This window comes from Nematolebias whitei, chromosome 15 (genome assembly GCF_014905685.2).
Source record: "Nematolebias whitei isolate Nwh7 chromosome 15, NemWhi1, whole genome shotgun sequence".
Classification (NCBI taxonomy): Eukaryota; Metazoa; Chordata; class Actinopteri; order Cyprinodontiformes; family Rivulidae; genus Nematolebias; species Nematolebias whitei.
Window position 1 is genome coordinate 11,408,914 of NC_056512.1, and position 21,184 is coordinate 11,430,097.

Genomic DNA, 21,184 nt, shown 5'->3' on the forward strand with positions numbered 1-21,184 from the left:
TGTTTACTTACATTCCCTGTTCATTTCCAGTCCAGAAAAACACTAATTACCAAAACTACAATTATTTACTATTAAAATCTGTCAGTGATGAGGGACATCAGTGTGTGTACCACTTGTTGATTAAGGAACACCATCCTGAACACAGCTCCTCCTTGCAGTCGTGTGTTATTCATGCTGTTTAAACAGCACCATCTGGAGCTGGTGCTCACTGTGAGAAAACAAATTCTTCTCACTCCGTTTCTTCTGTAGATGCTGTCCTGTGTCTGAAGGCCAATTTTAAGTGATGCGATAAGAACAATTGACCTCTAATGTAGAAAGAATGCAGAATGATCCAACACACTGAACTTGGTGTGCATGTTTGTTCCAGCAGATAAACAGGCCTCAGACTGTTGAGCATTTAAAGAACCAACACAAAGATCAGTGAAAATGTCCCCACTTTTTATTTAACATAATCCAGAAGTTTGAAGATTTGAGTTTCTTTAAAAGTATAACTTGTCAGGCATTAACAGTACACAAATATATCTGGGCATCACTTAAACCTTAAACTTTGTTTAAGGTTCCCGAGGATCAAAGATTAAGACAACACAGATCAGAAGTGTAATTCTTAGTTTGGCCACATGGTGGCAACATATGGTTGGCTTTAGTTGGCATCGTCGTCGTCAAAGACATCAGCTACAGTCCTGTGGGGGGAGAAAACGGCGCTTTACAAACTAGTTCAAACCTACTTCCACAGGATTTAGATGTGTGTAACTAAGACTTACTTGTAGATGGATCCAGTGACTTCGTCAACAAATCCTCCTGAAGAGAAATGATGAAAAGATGAAAAATGACAGAGTTGTAGGCGTTTTAAACATAATGTGAAGTGATATTACAACGTGTCACACTCGGGAGTTCGTTTTGACTTAAAAGTCAGCAACACCAAATTTGGTTCAACACACATTTATAAAATTGAAAATTGAAACCAGCCACTAGGGAGCACAAGCCAGTGTATCTCTTGTGCCAGTCCCAAGCCCGGGTAAATGGTGAGGGTTGTGTCAGGAATGGCATTTGATGTAAAACACTTTTGTCAAAACCATAATGCGAGTTCATCAAAGCGAAACCATACCGGATTGGTCGAGGCCCGGGTTAACAACGACTGCCACCGGTGCTGTTGACAAACAGAGTGCCAGCGGAAATTGTGCTACTGTTAGTCAAAGACCACGAGGAGGGAAATGGGTCAGGAGACAGAGGGAAAAGAGGAAAGTGAAGAATGTAGGACTGAGGGTTGCAACTCTAAATGTGGGGACAATGACAGGCAACAATAGAGAGCTGGCTGACATGATGCAGAGAAGGAAGGTAGATGTTCTATGTTTCCAAGAGACCAAGTGGAAGGGCAGCAAGGCTTGCAGCATTGGAGCAGGGTTCAAACTGTTTTACCATGGTGTGGATAGAAAGAGAAATGGAGTAGGGGTGGTCCTAAAGGAGGAGTTGGCAAAGTAGTAGAGGTGAAGAGAGTGTCAGATAGGGTGATGTGCCGCAAGGTAGAAGTAGAAGGTCTGATGCTAAACATCGTCAGTGGTTATGCTCCACCGGTTGGAAGTGATAGGGAGGCAAAACATACATTTTGGAAAGATCTGGATGATGTGATAGAGAGTATTCCCAGGGAGGAGAGAGTAGTGATCAGAGCAGACCTGAATTGACATGTTGGTGAAGGAAACAGAGGGGATGAGGAAGTGATGGGTAGGTTTGGTGTCAAGGTAAGAAACCAGGAAGGACAGATGGTGGTAGATTTTGCCAAGAGAATATAAATGGCTATAGACAATACCTATTTCCAAAAGAGGGAGGAACATAGAGTGACCTACAAGAGTGGAGGAAGGAGTACGCAGGTCAACTACATTCTGTGTAGAAGAGGAAACCTGAAGGAGATTGGAGACTGTAAGGTTGTGGCAGGGGAGAGTGTGGCCAGACAGCATTGGATGGTTGTGTGTAGAATGACTGTTGTTGTAAAGAAGAGAAATTGAGTAAAATCAGAGAAGAAGACCAAATGGTGGAAGCTGAAGAAGGAAGAATGTTGTGAGAAATTCAAAGAGGAGCTGTTAAAGGCTTTGGATGGTAAGAAAGAGCTTCCACATGACTGGACTACTACAGCAACAGTAATTAGAGAGACAGGTAGGAAGGTACTTGGTGTGTCATCTGGACAGAGAATGGATGATAAGGAAACCTGGTGGTGGAATAGTGAAGTGCAGGACGCCGTTCAAAGAAAGAGATTAGCCAAGAAGAAATATGACAGTGAGAGGACTGAAGAGAGGAAACAGGAATATAAGGAGATGGGACGTAGAACAAAGAGGGAAGTAGCTAAGGCAAAGCAGAGGGTGTAGGATGAGTTGAATGGGAGACTGGACACTAAAGAGGGCGAGATGGACTTGTACCAATTGGCAAGACAGAGGGATCAGGCTGGAAAGCATGTGCAGCAGGTTAGGCTTATTAAAGATAGGAATGGTAATGTTCTAACAAGTGAGGAGAGTGTGACTGAAAGTTGGAAGGAGTACGTTGAGGAGCTAATGAATGAAGAGAATGAAAGAGAAAGAAGAGTAGAGGTCATGGAGACTGTGGACCAGGAAGTAGAAAAGATTAGTGAGGGTGAAGTCCGGAAAGCTCTGAAAAGAATGAAGAAGGGGAAGGCAGTAGGACCGGATGACATACTAATGGAGGTTTGGAAATGTCTTGGAGAGATGGCAGTGAGGTTTTTGACTCAAATATTCCATGGTATATATTAGGGCGAGAAAATGCCTCAGGAGTGGAGAAGAAGTGTGCTGGTGCCCATTTTTAAGAACAAGGGTGATGTCGTAGCAACTACAGGGGAATTAAGTGTATGAGCCACATGGTGAAGATCTGGGAGAGAGTTGTAAAAGCAAGACTTAGACAAGAGGTGACTATCTGTGAGCAGCAGTATGGTTTCATGCCAAGAAAGACGAATATGTTCAATCTTTGTTTTGAGAATGCTGATGGAGAAGTACAGAGAGGGTCAGAAAGAACTCCATTGTGGCTTCGTGGATTTAGAAAAAGCATATGACAGAGTGCCAAGAAAGGAAGTGTGGTATTGCATGAGGAAATCTGGAGTGGCAGAAAAGTATGTTAGACTGGAACAGGACATGTATGAGGACAGCAGGACAGTGGTGAGATGTGCTGTAGGAGTGACAGATAGCTTCAAGTTGGAGGTGGAATTGCATCAAGGATCAGCTTTGAGCCCCTTCTTGTTTGCTCTGGTGATGGACCGTCTAACAGATGAGGTCAGGCAGGAATCCCTGTGGACTATGATGTTTGCAGATGACATTGTGATCTGTGGTGAGAACAGGGAACAGGTGGAAGAGAACTTGGAGAGGTGGAGGTATGCACTTGAAAGAACAAGAATGAAAGTCAGCTGTAGTAAGACAAAGTACATGTGTGTAAATGAGAGGGAGGCCAGTGGAACAGTGAGACTACAAGGAGCAGAAGTCACAAAGGTGCAGGACTTCAAGTACTTGGGATCCACTGTCCAGGAAAATGGGGAATGTGGTAAAGAAGTGAAAAAGAGAGTCCAGGCAGGATGGAATGGATGGAGAAAAGTTTCAGGGGTGATTTGTGACAAAAAGGTGTCAGCAAAAGTCAAAGGAAAAGTTTACAAGACAGTGGTGAGACCAGCTATAATGTATGGTCTGGAGACAGCATCACTGACAAAAAGACAGGAGAAAGAACTGGAAGTGGCAAAAATAAAGTTGAGGTTCTCCTTAGGAGTGACGAGGATGGATACGATTAGGAATGAGATCATCAGAGGTACAGCACATGTTGAACAACTGGGAAATAAAATTAGGGAGGCCAGACTGAGATGGTTTGGACATGTCAAGAGGAGGGACCGTGGGTATATTGGTAGAAGGATGTTAGAAATGCAGATGCCAGGAAAAAAGACAAAGAGGAAGGCCAAAGAGGAGATATATGGATGCAGTTAGAGAGGACATGAAGGTAGTTGAAGTGAGGACAGAGGATACAGAGGACAGAGTGAGGTGGAGGAGGATGACTCGCTGTGGCGACCCCTGAAGAGGGAAAAGCCGAAAGCAGAAGAAGAAGACATATTTGGAAAATTCACTGAGCTATATACATCTTTTAAGTTTAATTATTGTGGCAGCCATCTTGAACTGAACTGAACTGTCTGCAGCTGTCAGTCTGTTGATTGATAGATAGATGTACAGAAAATATCAGGTTCTCAATAGAAACCATCTTCTGGTTTATGAGATATTTTGCTAACAGATAAACAGGTTTAAATCCAAAACTTAAAGTAATGGGTTTAAACAATACTTTGCACTTAAAGTATGTGTTGGACATGATGCTCAACTTCTATCAAGGCAAGGCAAATTATTTATATTTATTTATACAGCACATTTCTTATCAGGGGGCAACTCAAGGTGCTTTACAAGTACAAAATATAGACAAAACAACAAGAACACGTCAAAAGGACACACAAACACACACATTGGCAAATACATTGTTGTTGCTTTGCCCACGGTGGTAGAAAATGCAGTCAGATTCACTACATTACCAAATGCCAATCAGTAAAAAAAAAAAAAAAAAAAATCTAAAGAGGCTAATGGACTAAACCAAGTTTTTCCTTTCAGTGTAATGTCTGACCTGAGTAAACATGGGGTAACAGTGGAAAGAAATGACTCCCAATTAACAGGGACCAGAATTAGAAGGCCAGGACCTGGATAGACAACCATCTACTGGCTCATTTATTTTTCTAACTTTGGCTTTGACCCCAATTTAAATTATATTATTACCAGATGACTGAGTAAAATGAGCAACAACAAAACTTTATTTTAGTGACTATTGAAGCTGCTGCTGTGATTAGCTTTAAATTAATGTACTCACCAGGCTTGCAAACTGTTTCACATACAGGACAAACATGGCAGAAACTGCACATCTGTGAAAAAGAAAGAGACAAAATAAATGTAGCATCTTTGTCTGTACCTCCACAGAGTAGACATATGTGATAGGCTGGATGTGTAGTGGGAAGGGCTGCCTCTCTCTAATGTTTAATAATGAATTAGTCCGAGACAGGTTGTCCAAAAAGTTACAACCCCACCATACTCTACCTTTATAAAAAATATATGATGGATCGATGGATTATATACAGACGTAACTTACTGTAGATAAATGTAGATAATAAGAAAAAAAATCCCCTTAAAGCAGGTCTCGAGTAATCAGTCTGAAGCACTGGGAAAGGTCCCAGTGGGATGGTTGGGTTTATTGACTGTAAGGGCCAGTGCTAAATGAATATCAACTTGTTAATAATGTATAATTGTCAATGATTAAAATAGAGAAGACTGGACTGCTGGCACATTCAGCTTGACTTATTTTTAAATAAAAACCTTGGGTTTGAGAGTGAAGATGCCAATATGAGAAAAGGAATCCATCTGCATATAACAATATAAGATGCAGACTGTGAAAAGATGCACTTTGAATAAAGGAAGTCATCTGCATACAACAATATATGAGCAAAGGAAGTCATCTGCATACAGTATAATAAGGCAGCTGGTGTGCTAAACTGAATATATTGGTAACTATCTGCAAACTAAAGGTCCATCAGTATGAGTTGTCTATAGCTGATTGTGATACTGATCTATATTAATCAGGGAAGGTGGTGACCAATATACAGGTGCTAGTCATACAATTAGAATATCATGAAAGAAAAAGTTGATTTATTTCAGTAATTGCATTCAAAAAGTGAAACTTGTATATTATATTCATTCATTACTCACAGACTGATATATTTCAAATGTTTATTTCTTTTAATGTTGATGATTATAACTGACAACTAATGAAAACCACAAATTCAGTATCTCAGAAAATTAGAATATTGTGAAAAGGTTCAATATTGAAGACACCTGGTGCCACACTCTAATCAGCTAATTAACTCTAAACACCTGCAAAGGACTTTAAATTGTCTCTCAGTCTAGTTCTGTAGGCTACACAACCATGGGGAAGACTGCTGACTTGACAGTTGTCCAAAAGATGACCATTGACACCTTGCACAAGGAAGGCAAGACACAAAAGGTCTTTTCTAAAGAGGCTGGCTGTTCACAGAGCTCTGTGTCCAAGCACATTAATAGAGAGGCGAAGGGAAGGAAAAGACATGGTAAAAAAAAATGTGTACAAGCAATAGGGATAACCGCACCCTGGACAGAATTGACAAACAAAACCCATTCCAAAATGTGGGGGAGATTCACAAAAAGTGGACTACAGCTGGAGTCAGTGCTTGAAGAACCACCATGCACAGACGTATGCAAGACATGGGTTTCAGCTGTCACATTCCTTGTGTCAAGCCACTCTTGAACAAGAGACAGTGTCAGAAGCGTCTCGCCTGGGACTGCTGCTGAGTGGTCCAAACTTACGTTTTCTGATGAAAGTAAATTTTGCATTTCCTTTGGAAATCAAGGTTCCAGAGTCTGGAGGAAGAGAGGAGAGGCACATAATCCATGTTGCTTGAGGTCCAGTGTCAAGTTTCCACAGTCAGTGATAGTTTGGGGTGCCATGTCATCTACTGATGTTGGTCCACTGTGTTTTCTGAGGTCCAAGGTCAATGCAGCCGTCTACTAGGAAGTTTTAGAGCACTTCATGCTTCCTGCTGCTGATCAACTTTATGGAGATTCACATTTCATTTTCCAACAGGACTTGGCACCTACACACAGTGCCAAAGCTACCAGTACCTGGTTTAAGGACCATGGTATCCCTGTTCTTAACTGGCCAGCAAACTCGCCTGACCTTAACCCCATTGAAAATCTATGGGGTTAATTGTGAAGAGGAAGATGTGATTCAATTCAATTCAAAAATACTTTATTAATCCCAGAGGGAAATTATTTTGTTGTTGTAACTCATTATCCTCATTTCATTAAGAGATGTTATAGACACTGATGGCTGTAGACAGGAAGGATCTCTTGTAAAGGTCCATCCCACAGTGGATCCTAAGAAACTGGCTGCAGATGCCGTCTGATCCATCCACCCAGACTCGGCTGGCCTCTCGGTTCCCCTCGGGCTGTAGGACTGCCCAAATGCTGGGCAGAACTCCTCCCAGAGCGATGGCCACGTCAGACCCAACAATTCAGAAGAGCTGAAGGCCACTATCAGAGCAACCTGGGCTCTCATAACACCTGAGCAGTGCCACAGACTGATCGACTCCATGCCATGCCAAATTGCTGCAGTAATCCAGGCAAAAGGAGCCCCAACTAAGTATTGAGTGCTGTACATGCTCATACTTTTCATGTTCATACTTTTCAGTTGACCAACATTTCTAAAAATCCTTTTTTTATTGGTCTTAATTAATATTCTAATTTTCTGAGATACTGAATTTGGGGTTTTTATTAGTCGTCAGTTATAATAATCAACATTAAAAGAAATAAACATTTGAAATATATCAGTCTGTGTGTAATGAATGAATATAATATGCAAGTTTCTCTTTTTGAATGAAATTACTGAAATAAATCAACTTTTTCATGATATTCTAATTTTATGACCAGCACCTGTACAACACCTATTTTTTTTTTTTTTTTACTTTTTTGACTGATATGTATTTTTCATTTCACAAAATATAGTTATGAACTAGGCTGTGTAAAAATAAATGGATGCTTTGCAAATAGTTTGTTGGCCTGCCACCTAAATGTGACACCTTTGTGGTCCTGTAGTCTCTAAGCAGCTGTAGACACCAGCCCAGTTTGCTGCTTCAGAGACAGAAGAATCAGAGCCAAAGTCATAAAGCCTCATTTTAAAAGGGACAAGTAGAATTGATCAATGAGTGAAATTGTGACAAAGTATATTATATTACAGAATAGTGCAAAAGTATTGCAGGTACTCACCAACTCACTTGTATATTTTTTAAATTAAATCTGAATTTGTAAAATAATATTACTTACAACCTAATAGTACACAACATATAGGTGGGAAGGAAGACTTTATCTTTATCTCTTTACCATAGTTTCAAAAACACTACTCAGATTAGAATCTGAATCATGCCTTTTACAGATAATGGACACCATTGAAAATTGTTTTTCTGTTGGTGTGGGAACTAAAAACCTCTTTTAATTTTACTTCACAAATATATAACTCATAAATCGTAAACATTTTGAAATTCAGTGTAGAAAAATTTAAAGAATTAGTCATTTTAATTTAGTCACTTTGTCATTTTAATTTAGTCATTTTAATGTAGTCATTTAATTCAGGCATTTTAATTTAATTTTGCTAGTTTTAAAATGTAAAAAAACCTTATCATTAATTTGTTAGTGTTTGTCAGTAACTAAATTTTTTGGTACTTTATAAAAAAAAAATCAAACCATTTAAAATATTTTAAGAGTGTTTTTGACCATTGGATAGAAAAGGTTGTATTTCAAAATTAATATTTGTAATTAAAAAGTATTTGGGAACAATAGCATCAGTTAGCAGCCATGATGGCTGTCACATGACAAAACTCATGAAGTTCAGACTTCGTCTTTGCTGCTTGAGGAGGACACAAAGGAGGACACACATGTCTCTTCTCACCTTACAATCATCACAGTGTTCAGAGTTATCTCCTTCTTTGCAGGGACATTTATCACAGATGTCACAGTGCTGGAAGAAAATATACAAGTTAGGAAAAAATACTGAATATATGTGTAGAGCCGCTCCTAAAACTTCTCCATACATTACAGTCATCCATACAATCACTTCACACTGGGTATTGTTATTAAATAAAAATTTACTGGCATGATCTTGGTGTGATGCTTCTATAATGGCATCAAATCTAATAAAATTTATTTTTATAGGAACTTTTTTTCATTCATTCAACCTTTCTTTAAACAGATAAATCACATTGAGCATCGAAGACCCATTTACAAGTGAGACCTGTTTAGACAGACAATAAAAGTAGTGAAAGTGATAACATAGGATTTGGAGACAAAAAAAAATCCTAACATGCTCTTAATCTTTGGTTGAAGGTGAGCATGATAATGAAAAAAAAAAACCTTGCACACAAGCACATAATGATGCTGACATTCCACAGTGGGGGGGGGGGGGGGGGGAAAGGGGGGGGGCCTGTAAAAAAAAAAAAAAAAAAAACAAAAAAAAAAAAAAAAAAAAAGACCAAAAAAAAGAGAAAAGGTGGGGGGGGGGGGGGGGGGGGGGGGGGGGGGGGGGGTGCAAGGACGGTGAGCCTGTACAGAGACAACACACAAAGGCACATAAAAAAAAAAAAACTAGTACTAGTATTGCATGCAATACAAATAGGAAAAAGACTAATAAACACAAGACACCACAAAAACAAACACAAATAGAAACAATTATAATGTTTCTAAAAAACAATAAAAACAAAAAACAGGACAACTAAAGAGCTGATAACCTCCATGACTACAACTAAACACAAATGATCATTAGACATCAAGGAAGGCACAGGATGTCAAACAGACAGTCCAGGAGCCCGTCTATTCAAGGTCTTGTAGGTCATCAGTAAAACTTTAAAAACAATACTAAAATAAACAGGATGTCAATTAAGGAAAACTAGCACCAGGGAGATTTGTTCAAGCTTTTGAGTTTGTGTTTAAACACGAGCTGAGGTGTTTTTTGCAGCAACAACTTGTTTTTTTGTTTGGCATCTACCATTCATACACCAAAATGTGCTGCATTTTAATTTTTGGGTTTAGTACCTTCTTTACTGTTATTTTTTTTTTATTTTTATTTTTTTTACTTTTACATTACAAACATACATTAAAATATTTTGAAATCCTTCAAAAACATTGTTCTCTTTGAACTACACTTGAGCATACTTTTCTAGTATTACAACTGCTAATACTAATTCTACTCTTGCTAATTATACTAATGATGAGACTACGGCACTGTTTGCACCTGAACAATCTCTGGACATGTTAGCATTTATCTGATGTTGACTGTGAAAAAAATTATTTCATGTTTACATGGGTAAACAGTTTTCATGGGTAAACATGTAACTCTATAGTTTTCATGTCCAGTCACTAGATGGCGGTGTCATTTTTGTATTTCATTAAACTCTTATACATAGAAAAGAGTGAGCAGCACAAACACTTTAATGCTATCTCCCATTGTTACGGTTGTTCATACTTGCACAGAAAATCTACTAACTGCTGCTGTTCTTAGTGTACATGCACAATTTCACATTGATGCCAGACATTTCCAAACACCTACACTCTGAGACCTCGATTTAAAACGCTTCAGTGTCAGAGAAAAATATTGCTGTTGTTTTGAAGACAAACATCTGAAATGCAGCAGAAATGCTACGGTCTTACTCAAAAAAGGGGGCTCAAAAAGGGCCTCTCAGAGTCAGAGATGCTTTATTGTCGTTCGCACCACATGTGGTACATGTGGTGGAACGAAATTATGTACACAGGGTCCCAGTTACATCCAACAATAAGATGTAAAATAAAAACAGTAATAACTTCTAAGATATGAACTAAGAAAAACATCAACTAAAAATATGCAAAGCACTAATAGCATAAAAACACTCCGCAGAACAGCAGCGAACGTGAGTCTGTGTGAGCAGATGAGCACAAACGAACACATCAACATGAAACAGATCAGCAGCAACATGATGTGATTTCTCACAGTGATTATTCTGGTTAGAGATTCATGAGTCTAACAGGTTCAGGGTAGAAGCTGTTCCTCAGTCTAGCGGTTCTACGCTTAATGCTCCTTAACCTCCTTCCTGAGGGAAGTGGGGCAAAAAGTGTGTGTGCTGGGTGAGTGGGGTCCTTCATGATGCAGGTGGCCTCTTCCTTCATCTGGAGATGTAAATGCCTGTGATGGTGGGGAGACTGACTCCAACAGAGTTCTGTGCAGCCTTCACCACTCTCTGCAAAGCTTTTCTTTCTGCAGCTGTGCAGCCTCCATGCCACACGTTGATGCTGGAGCACAGGATGCTCTCCACTGCACACCTGTAGAAGGAGGTGAGGACTGAGCTTCCCAGACCAGCTTGCCTCAGCCGCCTGAGAAAGTACAGTCTCTGATGAGCTTCCTTGATCAGGCTGGTAGTATTGTTGTCCCAGCTGAGGTTGTCATTCAGGTGCACACCCAAGTATTTGTAGCTGGAGACCACTTCCACCACAGATCCTCTTATTTTCGGGAGAGGTAGGGTAGGTGTGTTTGTTCCTTCTGAAGTCCACAATCATCTCCGTTGTCTTCTTCACATTGATGTGAAGGTTATTCTCCTTGCACCAGCTCTCCAGGTGTTCCACCTCCTGCTTGTAGCTGGACTCATCATTGTTTGTGATGCATCCCACCACCGCAGTATCATCTGCAAACTTTATATGACAGCCTGGATGAGTAGGTGCACAATCATACATGAGCAGAGTGAACAGGAGAGGGCTCAGCACATATCCCTGAGGGGAGCCAGTGCTGAGGGTTATGGTGGAGGAGGAGAAGTTGTGGCTCTTCACTGACTGTGGTCTGTTTGTTAACAAGTCTAGGACCCAGTTGCAAATGGAGGTGCTTAGTCCTAGTGTGAGTAGTTTGTCCATCAGTGTTTGGGGGATCATGGTGTTGAAGGCAGATGTGAAGTCCACAAAGAGCATACGGAGGTGGGTGAGAGCACTGTGGACCACAGAGGAGATGGCATCCTCTGTTGATCGGTTCTCGCCGTATGCATACTGATGAGGGTCCTTGTTGATGTTGATGGTTGTTTTGATGTGGGTCATGACCAGTTTTTTGAAGCATTTAGCGACTATCGGGGTGAAGGCCACTGACCAATAGTCATTCAGACCAGTCACTATAGAGCTCTTTGGGACTGGGATGATGGTGGCAGTCTTCAGGCAGGTGGGAACTGTTGCCAGGGTAAATGAGGAATTAAATATGTCAGCCAGCACCTCACAAAGCTTATTGGTACAGTCTTTCAACACCTTCCCGGGGATGTTGTCTGGGCCGATTGCTTTGTGAGGGTTAATCCTCCTGAAAGTACTCCTTACTTCTGCTGAGGTCACACTGAAAAGCTCTTCATCTGGTGGTGGGGTGAGTCTGGCGCTGGGTGGTCTGTTTGGGTTTTCAAAGTGTGCATAGAACTTGTTGAGAGCATCAGGCAATGATAGGTCTTTGGGGCATTGTTCACTCCTGCCTTTATAATCTGTTATACACTTAATACCCCTCCACATGCTCCATGGGTCTTTTCTATTCTACAACTAATATTAAATTCTAAATATATTCTACAAAATGATATTATTCTAAATTATTATAATTATATATTATTCTAATATTACTCTAATATTCTAAATAAATTCTACAACTAATAATGCAAATTCTGATACTGCTAATTCTACTTATACTAATTGTAACATTCTGAAACATTTTACTAGCTTTTTGTACTTGAATCATTCAACCAGATTTGTTTTTTTTTTTTAGAATTTATCTAGCTTTTAGCTAATTTTGGTTTAGCCAGCCTGCTACTTTTAGGAAGTAGTTGAGAATCGTTTCCATGGCTGACGTTGCACGTTCGTGGTGAGACGTATTGTGTCACTTCCTGTTTGTCTGTTGGTAGCTCGAGTGAATTGTTTGCTCGAGTCATCTCTGTTTTTTGGATTTATTTGTCTTTTGCAAAAATTTTCATTCTAGTTCACAAACACACTTAGTACAATTGTTTTTCTACTGTTGGATAGTGTTTAAAACACCTCTTATCTTTCAACACTTCTCGGTTTTTATTTGTGTATTTGGCTCTGCTAGCTCTTGCTATCATGGCTGCTGCTTCTCTCTCTGCTTCCTCTGTTTTCACTTGCTCCGTGTGTCAGATGTTTAGTTACTCCTCTGCCTCCTTTAGTGGTAATGATACATGTAACAAATGTAGTCTTATGGTAGCTTTGGAGGAGAGGCTGTCTGAACTGGAAGCTCGGCTCCGCGCTGTAGAAAAACCAGTAGCTAGCCAGGTCCCCTTAGACAGTGCGGAACCACAGAGGCTAGCTCCCATTAGCAGTCTTCCAGCAGACCCCGAGCAGCCGGGACCTCAGGCCGGCTGGGTGATGGTCCGGAGCAAGCGTGGTGCTAAGGCTAAGCCCCCAGTTCATCACTGACCCGTTCACGTTTCTAATCAATTTTCCTCGCTCAGTGACACACCCGCTGAGAAGCAGACCCTGGTTATTGGCAGCTCCATAGTCCGAAACGTAGCTTTAGGGACTCCAGCGGCCATAGTTAAATGCATTCCGGGGGCCAGAGCGGACGACATAGAATCTTATTTGAAACTGCTGACTAAGGCTAAAGCTAAATACAGTAAGATTGTTATTCACGTCGGCGGTAATGACACCCGGTTACGCCAATCTGAGGTCACTAAAATTAATGTTGCTTCGGTGTATGACTTTGCTAAAACCATGTCGGACTCCGTAGTTTTCTCCGGCCCCCTCCCCAACCTGACCAGCGATGACATGTTTAGCCGTATGTTGTTGTTTAACCGCTGGGTGTCCAGGTGGTGTTCTGACAACGACGTGGGCTACATAGATAACTGGAGTTCTTTCTGGGGAAAACCTGGTCTGATGTGGAGAGATGGCTTCCATCCCACTTTGGACGGAGCCGCTCTTCTTTCTAGAAATATGGCTGATTTTGTTTATCCCCCAAATTATTGACAACCCAGGGTCCAGTCCAGGAAGCAGAGTTGTAGTCCTCCACGCCTCTCTGCTGCTTCTCCTCTGTTACCCACCCACACTCACATTGAAACAGTGTCAACTCGCCCACGGCTCAAATTGAATAAACCAAAAAATCAGCTCTAAAAATATAAACCATAAAAATCTTATTCAAATAAACACAGTTACGTTACCAGAGCAAAATCATAAAATCATTAAATGTGGATTATTGAACATCAGATCTCTTTCCTCTAAATCCCTGTTAGTTAATGAACTGATAAATGATCATCATATTGATTTATTCTGTCGGACAGAAACTTGGCTACAACAGGAGGATTTTGTCGGTATAAATGAATCCACTCCTGTTAATTATTTTAATTTTCATGTTCCTAGAACAACTGGCCGAGGTGGAGGAGTAGCTTCTATTTTTCAGTCAGGATTATTGATTAATGCCAAACCAGTTATTAGTTATGATGCTTTTGAATCACTGTCCCTCAGTCTTTCTCATCCAAAATGGAAGTCAGAAAAGCCACTTTTACTAGTTGTTATATATTGTCCACCAGGCGTTTACTCTCAGTTTTTGGCTGAACTCTCAGAATTCTTAACTGACTTACTGTCAAATACTGATAAAATCATCATAATGGGTGATTTCAATATTCATGTGGATGTTGAGAGTGATAGCTTAAGCATAGCCTTTAATAATTTAATAGACTCATTTGGTTTTACCCAAAACGTCCGCACATCTACTCATTCTTATCATCACACTGTTGATTTAGTTCTGACCTATGGTGTAGAGATTAAGGACTTGGTAATAGTTCTTCAAAATCCTATTCTGTCCGACCATTTTTTAATAACATTTGAGTTTACATTAAATGACTACACAGTCACTGAGAGTAAATTTAATCTCAGCAGGTGCTTATCAGAAAATGCTGTAACCAAATTTAAACAATCTCTTCCATCATTGTTTTCCTCTGTCTTGCAGAGTAATGCATCAGAGAACGGTGACTTAGATCATCTAGTTGATCATCTTACAACTTCAATGCAAACTTAATAAAATTGCTCCACTGAAAAAGAAAGTAATCAATCAGAGGAAACTGGCTCCTTGGTTCAATTCTGAGTTACATACTTTAAAACAGGCAACTATAAACCAGGAGAGAAAATGGCGCTCTACTAATGTTGAAAATTTTTATTTAACTTGGAAAGATAGTCTGCTAACATATAAAAAAGCTCTCCGTAACGCTAGAACTTTATATTACTCATCTTTAATAGATGAGAATAAAAATAACCCTAGGTTTCTGTTTAGTACTATTGCTAGACTAATTAAAAGTCCCATTTCTGTTGATCCATGTATCCCTACAACTATATGTAGTGATGACTTCATGAGATTCTTTATAAATAAAATTATTTCAGAGAGAAAATTCAAACCATCCTTCCTTCTACTATCTCTAGTCCCCTATTAAATGAGGCAACTTTAAAAATTTCACGAGAGCCTGATTTATGTTTGGACAGTTTTTGTCCTGTTGAGCTCTCTGAATTGTCAAAAATAATAACCGCATCCAAACCATCCACATGCCTGCTAGATCCCATCCCAACCTGACTGTTTAAAGATGTACAGGTTCTTCTCAAAAAATTAGCATATTGTGATAAAGGTCATAATTTTCCATAATGTAATGATAAAAATGAAACTTTCATATATTTCAGATTCATTACACACCAACTGAAATATTTCAGGTCTTTAATTGTTTTAATACTGATGATTATGGCATACAGCTCATGAAAACCCAAAATGCCTGTCCCAAAAAATTAGCATATCATGAAAAGGTTCTCTAAACAAGCTATTAACCTAACCATCTGAATCAACGACGTAACTCTAAACACCTGCAAAAGATTCCTGAGGCTTTTAAAAACTCCCAGCCTTGTTCATTACTCAAAACCACAATCATGGGTAAGACTGCCGACCTGACTGCTGTCCAGAAGGCCATCATTGACACCCTCAAGCAAGAGGGTAAGACACAGAAAGAAATTGCTGAACGAATAGGCTGTTCCCAGAGTGCTGTATCAAGGCACCTCAGTGGGAAGTCTGTGGGAAGGGAAAAGTGTGGCAGAAAACGCTGCACAACGAGAAGAGGTGACCGGACCCTGAGGAGGATTGTGGAGAAGGGCCGATTCCAGACCTTGGGGGACCTGCGGAAGCAGTGGACTGAGTCTGGAGTAGAAACATCCAGAGCCACCGTGCACAGGCGTGTGCAGGAAATGGGCTACAGGTGCCGCATTCACCAGGTCAAGCCACTTTTGAACAAGAGACTGCGTCAGAAGCATCTCGCCTGGGACTGCTGCTGAGTGGTCCAAAGTTATGTTCTCTGATTACAGTAAATTTTGCATGTCATTCAGAAATCAAGGTCCCAGAGTCTGGAGGAAGAGAGGAGACACAGAATTCACATTGGTTGAGGTCCAGTGTCATGTTTCCACAGTCACTGGTGTGCCATGTGAGCTGCTGGTGTTGGTCCACTGTGTTTTATCAAGGGCATGGTCAATGCAGCTAGCTATCAGGAGATTTTGGAGCACTTCATGCTTCCATCTGCTGAAAAGCTTTATGGCGATGAAGATTTCATTTTTCAGCATGACCTGGCACCTGCTCACAGTGCCAAAACCACTGGTAAATGGTTTACTGACCATGGTATTACTGTGCTCAATTGGCCTGCCAACTCTCCTGACCAGAACCCCATAGAGAACCTGTGGGATATTGTGAAGAGAAAGTTGAGAGACGCAAGACCCAACACTCTGGATGAGCTTAAGGCCGCTATCGAAGCATCCTGGGCCTCCATAACACCTCCGCAGTTCCACAGGCTGATTGCCTCCATGCCACGCCGCATTGAAGCAGTCATTCATGCAAAAGGATTCCCGACCAAGTATTGAGTGCATAACTGAACATGATTATTTGAAGGTTGGCGTTTTTTGTATTAAAAACACTTGTCTTTCATTGGTGGGATGAAAAATGCTAATTTTTTGGGACAGGCATTTTGGGTTTTCATGAGCTGTATGCCATAATCATCAGTATTAAAACAATTAAAGACCTGAAATATTTTGGTTGGTGTGCAATGAATCTGAAATATATGAAAGTTTCATTTTTATCATTACATTATGGAAAATTATGACCTTTATCACAATATGCTAATTTTTTGAGAAGGACCTGTATTTCTCCTAACTGATGTCATAAGTTTGGACCTACTTAACTGGTCCTTAATGAATGATTATGCACCACAGCACTTTAAGGTTGCTGTAATTAAACCTTTACTTAAGAAGTCTGATCTTGATTCAGAAATTCTGGCCAACTACAGACCTATATCTAATCTAACTTTCATCTAAAAAATTCTAGAGAAAATAGTTGCAGGTCATTTGCATAAACATCTACAAAGAAATAATCTGAAGAGTTTCAGTCAGGGTTTTGAGCTCATCATAGTACAGAAACAGCACTAGTAAAAGTCACTAATGATATTCTCATGGCCTCAGACAATGGACTTGTGTCTATACTGGTCCTGTTAGACCTCAATGCTGCATTTGATACGGTTGATCACAATATTTTACTACAGAGGCTTGAATATGATATTGGGATTACAGGAACAATTCTAAAATGGTTCAAATCATATCTATCTGATAGATTCTAGTTTGTAAATTTAAATAATAAATCTTCTTCATACACCAAATCCAAGAAAGTTCAATCTGGTCCTCTGGACATTCAAAAAAACAAAAAAAAAAAACAAAACAAAAAAAAAACAAAGCAAAAAAAAAAAATGTAGAAACGTTTCTACATTTTTTATTTATTTATTTTTTTTTTTTTGAATGTCCAGAGGACCAGATTGAACTTTCTTGGATTTTTCTACCTGGATTATTGAGCATGCATCAGGATATTCATACACCAAAGTTAGTCATGGAGTTCCTCAGGGTTCAGTGCTTGGGCCAATACGCTTTACTTTATATATGCTTCCATTAGGTAAAGTTATTAAACAGCATGGGATAAATTTTCATTGTTATGCTGATGACACACAATTATATTTGTCCATTAAACCCAATGAATCCAATCAGCTACTCAGACTAAAAGCATGTCTTAAAGACATAAAAACCTGGATGACCCTGTAGATGAACATATATCTGTGATATATTATCCATAAATTAAACGGATTCTTTCATTTTTCTGGACTGAGTTCTATTGTGCATTGAATTATTAAATGTAACGTGAGACGTTAATTATCTTTGACCCATCAAATGAATGCGGTCATTTATTAACAGAATCAAAGTTTAACATCAAACATTTACATTAATTTGGCAAGATTGATTACAATAACAGCTTAATTAATTAGCTTTACAGTCAGGAAAACCACACGGCCATGATTTCCCTTGCAACTTTAAACCAACAGACATTTCTGAAAATATCTGGATTAATTACTGGCAAGATAGAAGAGTTTAAAAATGGGAATGAAGGAGTTAAAATTGAGAGAGAAGATGGATGAGGGGTTGTTATGTGTCGGTATAAGAACGGCACTCTCCATCCGAACCCAGTTTCGCCCCGGTACGCTTCGGTAGGAAATCGACTCGTTACCTCTCTGAAGATGAATCAGCTGGTACGGAGTTCCATTTAACGCTACCATTTCCAGCGTCTCCGTAGGATGGTTGGGAAACGTCCGGAGTAGTGACGGTACTTAGTGCAGCACACGTTCACCTCTCGGTTGGGCTCACATGAGTTGTGAGTCCGTCAGAGTTCCACTCAGATGTGGAAGATTGCATAATTCCCACAAGACTCGGAAGAACTTCGGATCATGTCTGGAACCTCCTGAACTCTCCAGCACTTTTCTGTTCGGTACTGCTCTCCGAACTGAACTGCTCTCCCACCGCACTGGCTGGAACTAGGAAGTGCCGACATTTAAAGAGTTCTATTTCCGGTTCATTTGGGAAGTCCTGATTGGCTGAAATAGCTAATCAGGGGTGTGTTTTTGTGACGTAAGAGGTCTCTAGAAGTCAGAAAAACAGAAAAATTGTTTTGGAACAGACAGAAGATGTTTTTGAGACAGACGAGAGAAATGTTTAGGCGAGTTGGGGGAAAACAGGTGCCAGCTTCTCTATTTACGTCTGAGAGGATTTAAAAACATGACAGTTCGTTCCAACAACTTGTTTGAGTTTGTCTCCAACCTTGGACCAACTTACACTTGCTCATTTCAGACAGAAAATCAGAAAATGCATAATTTGTTTGTAACACATTTTAACTTGATTTCTACTTTGAATGAGGATTAAAAAATCACTAATACTGTTTCACAGTTGATTTAAAATGAGTAGTTCACTTCAACATTTAAAAATGGTTTGAACTACACACACTTTGATAATCAAGAAAATAGTAATGATAATAAAAAGAGAGTGTTCTTTCAATTGATCAGTGCAGGACACTTAGAAAGTCTCTGGATGAACTTAATCTTGTGTTTCTGGACTCAAATCAATGAAATACAGTTCTTGTCCCAGGAAGGCCCTCAAGGCCAGATTTGACCTGAGGCTTAGTTCACTACAACCCTTAATTTTCTCCTGTTGAACACAGACAAGGCTAAGGTTTTGGTTTATGGACCTGAGCACCTTAGGAAGGAATTTTTCAGTCTTTCTCCCTCCTTAGATGGAATTAGTCTGTCCTCCAGTTCTAATGTTAAAAATCTTGGTGTTATTTTTGATCAGGACATGTCTTTTATCCCCCACATTAAAAATGTTACTGGAACTGCCTTCTTCCACCTGCTTAATATCGTTAAAATTAGAAATATCTTATCTAAAAATTATGCAGAAAAACTGGTCCATGCATTTGTCACATCTAGACTGGACTATTGCAATGGTTTATTATCTGGGTGCCCAAATACTTCCTTAAAACGTCTTCAGTTGATCCAAAATGCTGCTGCCAGAGTTTTAAATGGAGTTAGTGGGAGAGATCATATTTCTCCAGTTTTAGTTTCTCTCCATTGGCTCCCTGTCAAATCCAGAATAGAATTCAAAATCTTACTTCTAATCTACAAAGGTCTCAACAACCTGGCTCCATCTTATATTACAGATCTTATTGTTCCATATTTTCCTAACAGAGCACTTCGCTCTCAGGCTGCAGGTTTACTTGTGGTTCCTAGAATTTACAAAAACAGAATGGGAGGCAGATCCTTCAGTTATGAGGCTCCTCTCTTGTGGAACCAACTTCCAATCTCTGTCTGTGAGGCTGACACATAAGCCAGTTTTAAAACGAGGCTTAAGACTTTCCTTTTTGCTAAATCCTATAGTTTGGGTCGGCTTGGGTTTCCTAAGCTGTCCCTTAGTTATGCTGCTATAGGCTTAGACTGCTGGAGGACAAACTGACCACAATTTTCACTCTAATTCTGTCTTTACTTACTCTGCTCAACCTGTTTTGTATTTGTAATTATTTTTTCTATCCTTAACATGTGTATTTTTGTCGTTCAGGTACACCTGGATCTATACCTGGACCTACCATTCTGTGTTCGTCTGTCTCTCCTTCCTGTCCTCTCAAACCAGCCGGTCAAAGCAGATGGCCGCTTGTCCTGAGCCTGGTTCTGCTGGAGGTTTCTTCCTTTTAAAAGGGAGTTTTTCCTTTCCACTGTTGCCACTGTGCTTGCTCAGGATTGGAGACTGCAACGAAGCCAAGATTCAACTTGTCTGCTGGATTCCTTAGATAGAGAACTTTACTAATATGCTTTTATGTATGGGAATGTTTCTGTAAAGTGCCCTGAGACAACTTTGTTGTGATTTGGTGCTATATAAATAAACTGAATTGAATTGAAAATTTTGTTATATCTAACTAGAATTTTGCTAGTTTAGTTGGTATTTAAGTTTTAATGAAAAATTTACTACTTTTATGTTTTGATGGCATTTTGCTACTTGGAGCTTTTGCTAACATTTAGCAAATTTTTGTTTTGTTTTGCTTCACAGTGATTCCTCACTTATCGTGGAGGTTATATTTCAGAGATCCCATGATAGGTAAAAATCCACAAAGTATCAGTGTTATATTTATTTTATTATTTACATATATATTAAGGGTGCATTCACACCAGCCCTGTTTAGTCCGCTTTAACCGAACTCTAGCTCGTTTTACTAGAAAGTCCGGTTCATTTAGGGAGGTGTGAACGCACCATCGAACTCTGTCACGGAACAAAAAGGCGAACTCTGGCCCGGGCTAAAACCTAGGTCTCGGTCCGGTAGAAGCGAACTCCAGAGCGGTTCGAGTACAGTGTGAAAGCAACCAGACTGGGCCGCTCCGCAGTACAAACAAACACGCATTTCTCTGACCTTATATGGAGCCGTCAGCTGCCTTGTGTGAAAAACAATATTCTGCATGGTCTTCTGTCTCATCTTCTGCTCATGCTAAGTCCATTTTTGAAAAATGACAAAATATAACTCCTAAAACTGTTAAAACTTGATGCCACTTCGTTTTTATTTTTATTTCCAGAAGAAGAAGCATGTCTTCAGAGGTTTTTGTGTTGTTTCTTTCAGTAGTTCTTGGTGCAGCGCCCCCACAGGTGAGCAGGGGAATAGGTTGGTTCAACAGGTTGCCTCAA

General features: G+C 39.8%; 1 protein-coding gene across 1 annotated transcript in view; it reads right to left on the reverse strand.

Annotated features, from left to right (window-relative positions):
- Positions 1–433: 433 nt before the first annotated feature.
- Positions 434–21,184, reverse strand: part of LOC119422036 (acidic repeat-containing protein) — a 36,192-nt gene continuing 15,441 nt past the window's right edge. Inside the window, exons 3-6 of the mRNA XM_037689377.1 lie at positions 8,542–8,610; positions 4,882–4,933; positions 762–798; positions 434–680 (exon numbers count right to left, since the gene is read on the reverse strand). Coding sequence (XP_037545305.1) covers positions 641–680; positions 762–798; positions 4,882–4,933; positions 8,542–8,610 — 198 coding nt within the window. The 3' untranslated portion in view covers positions 434–640. The remainder of the gene's footprint in view (positions 681–761; positions 799–4,881; positions 4,934–8,541; positions 8,611–21,184) is intronic.